Below are 12,498 nucleotides of genomic sequence, written 5' to 3'. Positions count from 1 at the left end.
AAATTATATAAATATAAAGATAACAATTGAATTAGAAATATAGCGAACGTTCCATTAACAATATTATATCATTATTACGGTAGATGAAAAATATATTCTTCCATAACTAGTACATACGAACGTATATAAAATGTTTTAACCATCTTTGCTTGTACTTACAGAGCGAGGAGATGACTATCGAAAAATAGAGATTGCTTGAAGTAAAATGATGCTTAATTTGCAGCAGACAGGAGTCCCATGATGTGGATAATTTGGCAATATGGAGGAGATAAGTGCAATTGGGAATTGATAATTGGAAAAAGTATCGTAAATAAATTAGAATTTGATCAACTAAGAATAATCTATTTTTTTTTGTTGATATGCATGTGTGTGTATATCGACAGTGCAGTTCTACCGTCAACGGCTCACTGTCCACCAGTTAATACTCTTCAAGGTTGTCCTTGTTATAACTTTGCCAATGGTCTTTTTCTCGAATGTACAGGCTCCACAGAGGAGACACTTAAAAACGCGCTAGCTCGGATTTTTAATCAGGCTAAACCCTATGGTAAAGACAGATCTATGCATTAATCATTTGGATGTAATTTTTTATATTTTATTAGAATACAATTTATCATTAGTTATAATCTTTTATATACGATTCATTCAATTATATTATATTACAATAGTATTATATTAGTACTGAAAAACATCATTTATTTGCGTGTCATAAATTATGTAGTTAGATATATTAACGAATTATTAGTAATAGAGTATTTGTTAATTATTAGTAATATATTAGTGTAGGATAAATAATACTAAATTATCAATCAATAATAATGTGTTTATAAAATATCATACATTACTGCTAAGTAAAAATGAAACAAAAATGATATTATGTATAATTAACAATCCTTATAATAAATAAATAAATTTAAATATTTTAATTAAATAATGTAAGATAGATACGAAAACAAAGTATATTTGGTAAAGATGATTGATAAATTAGTTCGATTTCTTTTTTGCAGTATAAATTGCTTTTCTCAATTAAATTTATTTATTACTTAAATAAATTTTAAACCATAAAGATAAAATAAAAAATTATTTCATTAATTACTGGTAATTGAATAACTAATAAATTTTGTAATAGATTATAGTTTAGATTAAAATGTATTTATTTGAAAAAAATTAAACTATTTAAATATATCTATCCAGATTGACATTTATTCTTTTAATTGAAAATATGAATTTTTGTTATATATATCATTGCTTAGTAATCTATAGATTTATGGCTTACACAGTTATAACTAACATAAATTCAGTTAGCTATACTTTATATATATATATATATATACGATGTTCTTTATGTTTGTAAAATAATTAAAATAAGCAATTAAATTCATTTTATTGTTATTAATATTTTTATAATGTTTTATTAAATGAAATTTATTATACTTTGTTTAAATAATATAATTGCAATTAATATAAAAAAATATATAATAAGATTTATATATTATAGATGCAGTGATACAATCATTAAACATATACGAACTTGATCGTAAAGTTGAAGAGTTTCGTAATAATATTTTCTCAGATGATTTTCTCATTCGTCACATACAAATTTCACATTCTGGTCTACGTGGAGTAACGGAAGATGCTTTTAAAAAAATTAGTCATAGTCTGGAATCTCTAGCAATTGTTTTTGGAGAATTATCGAATGTACCACAAAAAGCTATTGTACCATTGAAACAACTTGAAATCCTTGATCTTGAAGCTAATCTCATTCATGATCTTCCAAGTTTTAGCTTTTATGGCCTTTCTTTAAGAAAATTAAATATTAAAGGTAATCGAATTATTAAAATCTCAGAATATGCTTTTGCTGGACTCGAAGATACTTTAACAGATTTGAACCTTGCTGAAAATAAAATTCGAGTTTTTCCAATGACAGCTCTTCGCCGGCTTGAATCTCTTGCCGTATTGACGCTTGCGTGGAATGAAATCTCTCAGTTGCCCGAAGATGGCTACTCACGTCTTGATAATCTTAGCTTTTTAGATTTAAGTAGCAATAATTTTTTTATTATTCCATTAAATTGTTTTCGATGCTGTCCATCCGTACAAACGCTCTCTATGTATTATAATTCTATTGAAAGTGTTGATAAAGATGCTTTTATATCATTAATTTCCTTAGAATCAATTGATCTCAGCCACAATAAAATTATATTTCTCGACATATCAACGTTTCGTGCGAATCAAAAACTCAGATCTATCGATCTTAGTTATAATCATATACACTACATCAGAAGTGTTTTTGCACGACTTCCTGAGCTTAAGGAACTCTTTTTAGTTGAAAACAATATTCTTGAAATTCCAGCCTATGCATTCTCTGGTAGTGTTAGTCTATCAGTTATTTATCTTCAGCAGAATGCAATTAGACGAATAAATCCACTAGGTTTAAGCAGTCTCCAGCAGTTGACGCAACTACATCTTAGTAGCAATTATATTCAATATATTCCTCGTGATTTTTTACAGACCTGTGAAAATCTTTCAACTCTTAGTCTTGATGAAAACCAAATTCGTGAACTAGAAATCGGTACATTTGCAAAAACCAAACAGTTGCGTGAGCTTCGATTGCAAGATAACCTAATCCGTGAAATAAAAAGGGGGGTATTTACACCATTGTCTTCACTTATTGAATTGCACCTACAGAATAACGCTATAACTGATATTGAAACTGGTGCTTTTAGGTCACTGCATAATCTGGAACATGTTAATCTTCAAGGTAATTTACTTGCCGTTCTTGGTGATGTTTTTCAAGTATCTGAGTCAATAGGAAGTGGCACCAGATCACTTATTTCGTTTCAATTAGATAATAATGGTCTCGGTGTTTTACATAATGATTCACTTAAAGATCAGACTAGTATACGAATTATGTGGCTCGGCCATAATCGACTTACAAGGCTACAAGCTCAACTTTTTCGAGATCTATTTCTTGTTGAACGATTATATCTTACCAGTAATTCAATCACAAAAATTGAAGATACCGCTTTCCAACCGATGAAGGCTCTTAAATTTTTAGATCTTAGTTTAAACAAATTAACTCACATAACAGTCAAAACATTCTCTGATCTTCAAGAGCTTGAAGAACTGTATCTTACAGATAATGGATTACGTAATCTTGATGCATATGCCCTTATTTCGCTCAAAAGACTACGAGTTCTTGATCTTTCTAATAATTGGCTCAGCGGTTTACACGATACTATATTCCAAGAGGGTTTACCTATTCGAAGTTTAAATTTACATAATTGTTCAATAGCCATCATTGATACTAGTGCATTTCGTGGCTTAAATAATCTTTATGAATTAAATTTAGACCACAATCATCTTGCAGCAGATATTCTTCATAATCTAATTATACCAGGACTACGTATATTACGCATATCATACAACAATTTTAGTCGCCTTAAAAGTGAGTCTTTTGACGGACTTCCTTCATTGCAACATTTATCAATTGAATCTTCCAAAATTTATAAAATACCACTAAACTCTTTTTCACGCAACAAAAATCTTGTTAAAATATTACTGAGGAAGAATGAACTAAAATCATTACCACCATTCATATTTTTTGGTTTAGATTCTCTCAAAGAAATTAACCTCGATGATAATTATTTTCAGGAAATACCTTATAACGTTTTTATAAATGCTTCATCGATTGAGTCATTGTCGTTGGCTCGCAATATTATCTTTCTTGTCGACATATCGAGACTTCATGGTCTTATAAATCTTCAAGAATTGGATCTAAGAGAAAATAAGATAAAGTTATTAACAGGTTTTTCCGAAGCTAAACTTATAAAATTAACTTTTATTGATCTCAGTTACAATTATTTGACTTCCTTACCTGAAAATTTCTTTATAAATTCAAATGTACTACGCAAAGTTGACCTTGCCGGTAATAAGTTGCATCAAATCCCTACAATTGCATTATCTGCCCAAAACATTCCCAGTTTAGACTGGCTGAATGTAACTGCCAATCCACTTATGAGAATACATGAAATTAGTTCCAAATCTAAGTACCCAGCACTACAAGAAATTCATATTAGTCGTACAAATTTAACAATAGTTGCAACTCATGATTTTGAGGCATTTTCCGAATTACTACATTTATTTATAAATAGTAATATGATTTATAGAATATCCCCTGATGCCTTTTCTTATCTACCAAAACTTCTAACGCTCGATTTAAGCATTAACAAACTGGAGGTTTTACCACAAGAATGTTTAAAAGGTCTTGAACACTTAAGACTTTTAAATTTGACGTATAATCGATTGCAGGAATTAGAGGACTTTCCATCAGATCTTAAAACACTGCAGGTACTCGATGTATCCTTTAATCAGATCAATCAAATTAGAGAAACCACTTTTCAGTATTTAGAAAATCTCTCTGAACTTTACATACTCGGTAATCAGATCTCAAATATTGCGGTGGACGCTTTTAAATGTCTCGTAAAATTACGTATACTTGATTTGAGTAAAAATTATTTAAAAAGTTTACCAGTAAATGCATTCAGGCCTTTAGAAACTCAAATTCAAAGCTTACTAACAGAAGGTACATATAAAATTGGTTTATTTATATTGTGAATAATATATTTTACTTTACAAAATCTTAATTTACTAAATTTCTTATTAAGTTTGTACATTTTCATTTTACATTATTATTCATTTTCAAGTTTAATTATTTAATTAAAAATTTATTTTACTAGATACTTTTAATTATTTTTTAATAAAAATTTATAAAATACTATATAGTATAAATTTCTATTTATTAGATAGATTAATTATTATTTGACATTATTGTTTACTTTATATTATTTGTATACAAATAAGAAGTAACTATTTATTATATTTATTTTACATAGAAAATCCTTTGCACTGTAATTGTGAATCTCAAGAACTTTGGGAGTGGTTAAGAGATCATCAAAAGCTTATTAGGTCGAGTAGTAGTGATGGAGGCGATAGAGAAAGTGATAATAATCATATACGGAATCAACATTCAAACGGAATAAATACGAATTATATAACGGGTTTTTTGCGTTGTGATCAACCGCCTGAATTACGGGGCCTTGTGTTTCTTGATCTTGAACCTCGTAAATTTTGTTCGGCACCTGTAATACCAAAAGTTTCTATTCAGGATATACAACCATACTCCATTCTCGTATCCTGGCAGAGCCGGAATTATTCTGGTGTTCATGGCTACGAAGTCATTTTTTACGCTCTTGATAATTCTGACGAGGTAATAGAGTTATTATTATTATTATTATTATTATTATTAATGATATCAATTAACAAACATTTTTTCTATTAATTAATATTTATTCAACTTTACTTCAATACGTATGTATGTGTACGTGTACGTGTACGTGCATGTGTATGTATATATATATATATGTTTGTGTATATATATGTGTGTGTGTGTGTATATATATATATATATATATATTTTTTTTTTAACATACTCACCTTCTCGTGCTCATGAACGTACAAATACCTGCACGCGCACACAGACACGCTTTCACATGTTCACGCCCGCATACACGAACACACATGCACGAACGTAAAAACACATTCAAACACACACTTTTAATCTTTATTTTAAATGACTAATGTATAAATAATGGAAATAATTAATATTACAACCTTTAAGAATTTTCTTTTTTTTAATAATTGCTACAGATGATTATTGAATTACTTTAATAACAATAGTTATTTCTAATTTAATACATACACATAGATACACAGTACAATATTAGAGGCAACTTCACGCTCTGTACGACTTACCAAATTATTAGCGAATACGCGTTATCGTGTATGTGTTATGGGCCTTAGCAATTGGATGAACTCACAGATTTTAGTAAAAGACGATGAAATCATTAAAGATCTACATCAGCCGTTTTTTAATGACTCGCATAACAACTTTTCTATTAAGAAATCAATATTGTCAAACTCATTGGATACGTCAATATCGCATTGTACAGAAACGCTTACTTTGGACATACAAGATGCGATATCTAGAATTGACGATTCTTCTTTAAGTAGTAACAACGCTTCCGAGAACATAAATAACAGTATTCTCACCAGGCGTTTGGGATTAATCATTGGATGCTGCATGGGATTCATTGTCTTTATTGTTCTGATTACTATCCTTGGTTATCTAAAAGTAAGTTTTCTAATGAAATAAAAAATAAGTAGCTGTATCTAAACATTTATACATTTCTGTGAAATTTACATGTTTAATTAAAATAAAGTCTTGTATTTACTTAGATTACAATTCATATACAACATAATTTGAATTAAATATTTTTTATTGATTATTAATATAGACAAATATACTATAAAGCATATAATAATTTTTTTATATTATAATTAGAAGATATTTTACTTTATTTTAAACTTTAATCAATATATTTACTTTTGAATATATTCTATTTTTACTTCTTAAATAGAAGATTTATTTAAAAATAATATTGTAATTTATACAATAAATAAATTATTACAGCTATTCTTTATTGATATTATTTAAAAAATAATTGAAAATGTGAAAGGTACAATTTCTCAGGGTTTTAGAAAATAATTTACCAAAATATAATCGAAAAACTCTATTCCTAAGTAACGATTTAATAAAAAGATTTATCTTTCATTTACCGAAACCTGTTTTTGGGTAAATAAAAAAACATAAATATACAGATTTAATTATATGACACATAATAATGAACAGAAACATATGTTTATTTGACATTTAAAAATGATCTTTCTAGGTGAAAAAGCAACGGGAAGCAGCAAAGAGAGATCAACAAGTAATGCCACCAGAATATATATCTTATAGACATTTCAGCGTAGAAATGGCTTGTCAGGCTGCAAGGCATATTCAGCCAACTGTCAACTTAGATGGTCAAGTATAACAGCGGCAGGAACCACGTTTCATCACGACTAATTATTCTGACATTATTCCAAATGTATAACCATCTACCCTTTCATTTATTATCTACACTTTCAATTATTTCTTGCATCTAATTTTAGCAGCATTCATAAATTAATAATTTTAAGCTATTAGAAGGGTACTGTTATTGTAAAACTCAATAGAAAATCTAAAATTTAAACTTCGCTTTTTATATTTACGATGATTAAAAATAAAATTAAGTTATTGAAAATTCATATAGAATAATATTTTAAGAATTTACTAACTATTGAAATATTGCAGCGGGATTAATGAATTAATTAACCGTCATAGTTCGGTAAATTATAACTTAAAAGCACATTTATAATTTTCTGTATAGATCAGTGCAGGGGACTATTTTATATTATAGAAATTGTAAGAAATATCAAATGCATTTATAAATATACATTATTAGTGCCCTATGATATAGATCGACCGAATAAAATGTACTGTATTTGTATGTATGTAAATGAAAAAATTTCATAATTCAGGATTTACTATATTTACTTTATATAAATATAACACTTTATAAATCATATTTTTTACCACTTACTAATGGACCATATTGTTGATTCTCAATAAATACGTATATTCATCTATATGTTTTTTTTATTGATAAATTGAATGAAGAATATTAAGAAATCAAGAAACTTCTTAAATTCAGTAAGTGTCAAAATAAATTGTATATTGAAGATAAACACATACATACACAATAATTTTCACATAGGATCTATGTATTTAAACATATATAATTTACAATTAATAATAAATATAGTAATATAAGCTCTCTTTCTCTTTCTTCTCTTTTCCTCGTTTCTGTTCTATCTCATTAATTTTTTTCCAGCATTTAATATAAACGAGTCCATTTTTAGCTCAAATGTCAAAGTATTTTCATAATGATTATAAAAATAAAAATTCAAAATGCAAATTCGACATCGTATTTCTTGATTTATATAAAAATAATCACTATTGTATAATGCAAACAACGAAAGCGGCAAGATATATTTCCACTCTAATTTCTGTATGAAAAATGTTTTTTGTATGAAAAATTTGAGAAATATTAAAATACAAATAAAATTAAATTTAAATTGAAAAAGTAAAACAGAGAGAGAGAGAGAGAGAGAGAGAGAGAGAGGGAAAGTAGCTTTACAGATAAATATAATGAGCGGCCATTTTAATAAACCATTATTAGAATAATAAAAAAAGTTCAAGCCTAAGATGTACAATAATAAAAAGACTAGGAGGATATTTAAATTTCCCTTCATAAATGGAAAATATCATTGTATTGTATTTTCATTATTGGAATAATCAAATATTAAAAGATTGAATTTTAAACATATTTATTAATTCCATACAGAAATTCAATATTATATATTTATTTTTGTTTTATATTTCAATGTGAAATAGCTTTATGAAAATATTGTCAAATTTTTGCCAAAATTGTATTAATATATTTCTAATTAACAGTTTTTATTGTAAGCATCTGGTAAGTAAAACATTCATCACGGGATTATAATGAATTTTGTGTAAAACATTTATTTTGAAATTATATATATTTAAATCTATACAGAATTCTTATATTATAATGCTTATTGCAATTTCAAATAATAAAAAATTAATAAATAAATGTTTGAAAATGTTTTATACGAATTTGAAATATAACATGAAAGGATAAAAAGTGAAGACACATTTGTTGATATTCTTAGTTTGAATTTAGTTAAAACGATCGCAAAAAACCAGCAAATATGAAAAAAATAGATAACTGTAATTAAAAGACACTACATATTTGAATACAAAACTAATTTAAAAAGATATTTTTAAACATATAAAGGAAATATACTAATTAGATACGCAGATAACCGATAAAAACTATTCACTTAGATATATTTTTAATCATTTCAAACTAAGTGCACTTATATAGATTTTAGGTATTATTTTAGAGATTATTATGTACATTATTATAGATTTTAATATCGATTAAAATTTCTCGATTTAAGTTATTTTATAAAATATAGATTTTTCTTAAGTAATAGTTAATAAACAAATATATTTAATAATGTAATTTCGACTTCATTTTATTTTATTCTATTTTTTCAGTTTTGTGTGATACATTTTTTTATGGTAATTTAACATGTTTAGAAATTAATTTTGATATTAATAATGTTTTTTAATAATATATAACAGAGAGTACATAAGAAGTATATTATGAGAATTTTTATTATATATCAAAAGAACACTCAATGTGTTTATCGGCGATATATATATATGTGTGTGTGTGTGTGTGTGTGTGTGTGTGTGTGTGTGTGTGTGTGTGTGTGTGCATCAATAAACATGTCAATAATGGTTTAATATATTTTACTAAAGTGATTTATTCTACTCTGTATATAAAATATTTGAATTCTGCATTAATTTTTTAAAATAAGCAATATTTTTTTATATATTAATGCTTTTGAAAATATACAATATATGAGTTCGTAATGAATGAAATTTATTCAAAGTTGAAACTATATTTCCTAAAGAGTATTTAGGCTCGACTTATTTTATAAAATTTATAATAATTACATCTTTAAAAATGAAATAAACATAAGTTTGAAATATAATTTATGAGTTGTTCATTATATAACAACCTATTACAAGTTAAAAGGCCAATGTATGCAAGTTGTATGTTTGAATATATATATTTTAAACAATGACAAAAGCTAATAATATTAATTATTATTATATATACAAAATCAATTAGTATACATACAAAAAAATTATGATTCATATGTACATACAATGAATATTTTTAATTGTTAATAGGTACTTTATTCGAAAATGTATTTTAATCTGTGATAATATTACGAATCCATTAGAGTTATAAATGGAAACTACTTAAGTAAATATTTTACAATTCGTAATTTTTACTATTATCAATTCATTATGTCTATAATATGAAATATATATATTTGATTTTATTAAAATCCAATATTTAATATAATAATGAACATCTTTATAATAAATATATAATAAATATAATAAATATAATAAATATAATAAATATATAAATAATAATTATATTGAATTTTCTTATTTTAACCAAAATCGAATAAATTAAGGGATTTATTCTATTAATATACGTATAATTATCACGTATAGTAAATAATTATATTAAATATTAGATCTGAATTATTTGAGAATAAAACATACAAACAATTTTAAATTAACTGTTTTTTAAAAAATTCTAATTTAATATCTCATATTTTACAATTTACAACAATACAATTTAAATATAGATGTATGATAAATATCTAAAAGTAATTAAAATATAAATGAGAAAATAATATAATCGGAACATGTATAAATATGCATGTAAGATACTGATAGAATTAGTTTTTAAAACTCTTACATTTTTCAACTGCATTTATATTTGAAATAATTCACGTTCCTTGTCTCTAATATAACATTTTGTGTTGCTACTTTTTATTTTTCTATGCATTGATATTTTAATCTTCAATTAATTGTTAAGATTATTAAAATATTTTAATTTGATTAGTTTAATTTAATATATTTTATTCGAAATCATAATTTTTAATACGTCAATAAAAGTACCAGAAAACCAAAGTTTTAATTAATTTGTTTAATTGAAGTAATGACGTACAGGTTGTAAATATCAGCAATGAAATTTATCAAAAGTTATAAAAGTAGAAATAACTATATATATAAAAAATTTGTATATGATTAATGTAAGGAAATAGTTTAAAAGATTATGTAAAATTATTCTTTTTCAATTTTTAAATAAGAAACACATTTATCAAATATTCAATTTTTTTGTTTATTGACAGTAATCGTAATTGTAGTAAAAAAAATGTTTGTAATAAAGACGACATTGTCATAAAATACTTCCAGTATTAATTACTTATTTTATTTTCTAATTTAATTAATTATAATAAATTTTTATCCTCAAATTATTTATTTCATATTATTTTTCATAGTTAATAACTAATTTACAATTAATCAACATTATATTACTGATCAGCTACGACAATTTTCACTCTTCTAAAGATGAGACAAAACGAGGAAAAGGCAAGGCTAAGAAAAGGAAAGACTAAAACATTATATATTTCATTTATATGTAAAATATACATGGTATACAAATCCTGTATAGATATTGATATGGAAGCATTTTGACGAAGGAATAATTTTTTTTTGCTGAGATTGTGGGCGGTAATTCCTCATCACAGGATAAAAGTAAGTAAAAATATACTGAAGGTCAAAGGTGAAATGCAAAATACAGATGTATGCAAGTTTTGCAAAGAAGGAGGAAATTTCCACTATATGATTCGCTCCTCTTAATGATATCCGCACAATTTACTCTATACAAAAGAAAAACTGTCAAGCAAACTGGGCGCCGCAATTAAAGCGACCTAATTAAGCGTCGACAGTTCCCCCACATCCACTCTGTTAACGTTACCCATATAAATATATTACCTTCCTGTACGACAAACGTGAACGGCTTTTGGTTTTACTCATATACAGGTTCATTTAGTCTATCTACGAGATATGTAATGAATAAATGAATTTACATATTTTATGAAAAAGAAACTCAAGTTATAATTTTAGAAATCTTGAAAGGTTTCATACATAATCTTTTATCGAATCCTTTAGAATATATCTATAGTTTTGTATAAATGAAATCGCGAGTGATTAAATATTGTATGAATTTATTTTCTATAAGAAGTAATTTTTGAAATTATGGTAAAATCAATGGTTTTAATATAAACATAGTTTACTTTATTATAAATGCATATAAAGTTAACTTTAACTATTTACTGTTACAATATTTATTATACAAAAATATTTTTACTTGTATTATTTCTTATATATTAGTTATGCGTATATAATTCTTGAACATTTGGTTATATATTTCATTTAATAAATATGTTGAAACGTTGATAATTTTAGAAATAATTGTTGTTTTTAAATCGTTTAAAGAGGAAGTTACTATTGAAAAAAATGTCTAAGAAATACTTACATTTGATGAAGTGATACAAGACTATTATTAAGTTATATAATCTGGGAAAGAAGGAAGCTGTACGGTTGGCATGAAATTGTACGACAAATATAAATCTAAAAATATGTTTCCTTTATAAAACGATAAAATGATTATATTTTATCTTCCAAAATATGTTAGAATTTTTCACTGAAAAGTTTCAAGTATAATTAATAATTAAATAATATCATGTATTACGTATAGAAATTTTTCAAAAACTAAGAATTTTTGGATTAAAATAAGACTAATTCGTATGATTCAGCGGTAGATCTTTATTGGTCGCTTAGATTATATAGGGAACTGTTTAACAGAAATTCTTGTAAAGGCGGTGACAATAAGCTAAATAACCTAACTAAAGAATGGATTATTTATTATAAGAGAAAATTACTTTATTTGCATTTGATTAGTACAAGATTATAATTCGCTAGCAATATATATTGTATTATAATATATTGATATATATATATATATATATATATATATATATATAATATATAACAAT

General features: G+C 25.3%; 1 protein-coding gene across 1 annotated transcript; it reads left to right on the top strand.

Annotated features, from left to right (window-relative positions):
* Window positions 1-330: 330 nt before the first annotated feature.
* LOC105362449 (chaoptin-like) lies at window positions 331-6,929 on the top strand. The gene is made up of 5 exons (XM_011499890.1): window positions 331-544; window positions 1,481-4,579; window positions 4,890-5,263; window positions 5,762-6,187; window positions 6,786-6,929. Exons 1-5 carry the CDS (start codon window positions 364-366, stop codon window positions 6,927-6,929), a joined length of 4,224 nt encoding a protein of 1,407 aa, XP_011498192.1. The 5' UTR covers window positions 331-363.
* The last annotated feature ends 5,569 nt before the right edge of the window (window positions 6,930-12,498 follow it).

This window comes from Ceratosolen solmsi, unplaced genomic scaffold (assembly GCF_000503995.2).
Source record: "Ceratosolen solmsi marchali unplaced genomic scaffold, CerSol_1.0 scaffold35, whole genome shotgun sequence".
In the NCBI taxonomy this organism is placed as follows: domain Eukaryota; kingdom Metazoa; phylum Arthropoda; class Insecta; order Hymenoptera; family Agaonidae; genus Ceratosolen; species Ceratosolen solmsi.
Note: the sequence above shows the minus strand (reverse complement) of the source record. Positions and strands in the feature narration are given on the sequence as shown.

Bases quoted from the DNA above. Each gene is read 5' to 3' on its own strand.
- LOC105362449 (XM_011499890.1), top strand. From the start codon at position 364: ATGTGTGTGTATATCGACAGTGCAGTTCTACCGTCAACGGCTCACTGT. The intron at 5,264-5,761 runs GTAATAGAGTTA...ACATACACATAG, and splicing joins CTCTTGATAATTCTGACGAG to ATACACAGTACAATATTAGA. The intron at 6,188-6,785 runs GTAAGTTTTCTA...TGATCTTTCTAG, and splicing joins CTATCCTTGGTTATCTAAAA to GTGAAAAAGCAACGGGAAGC.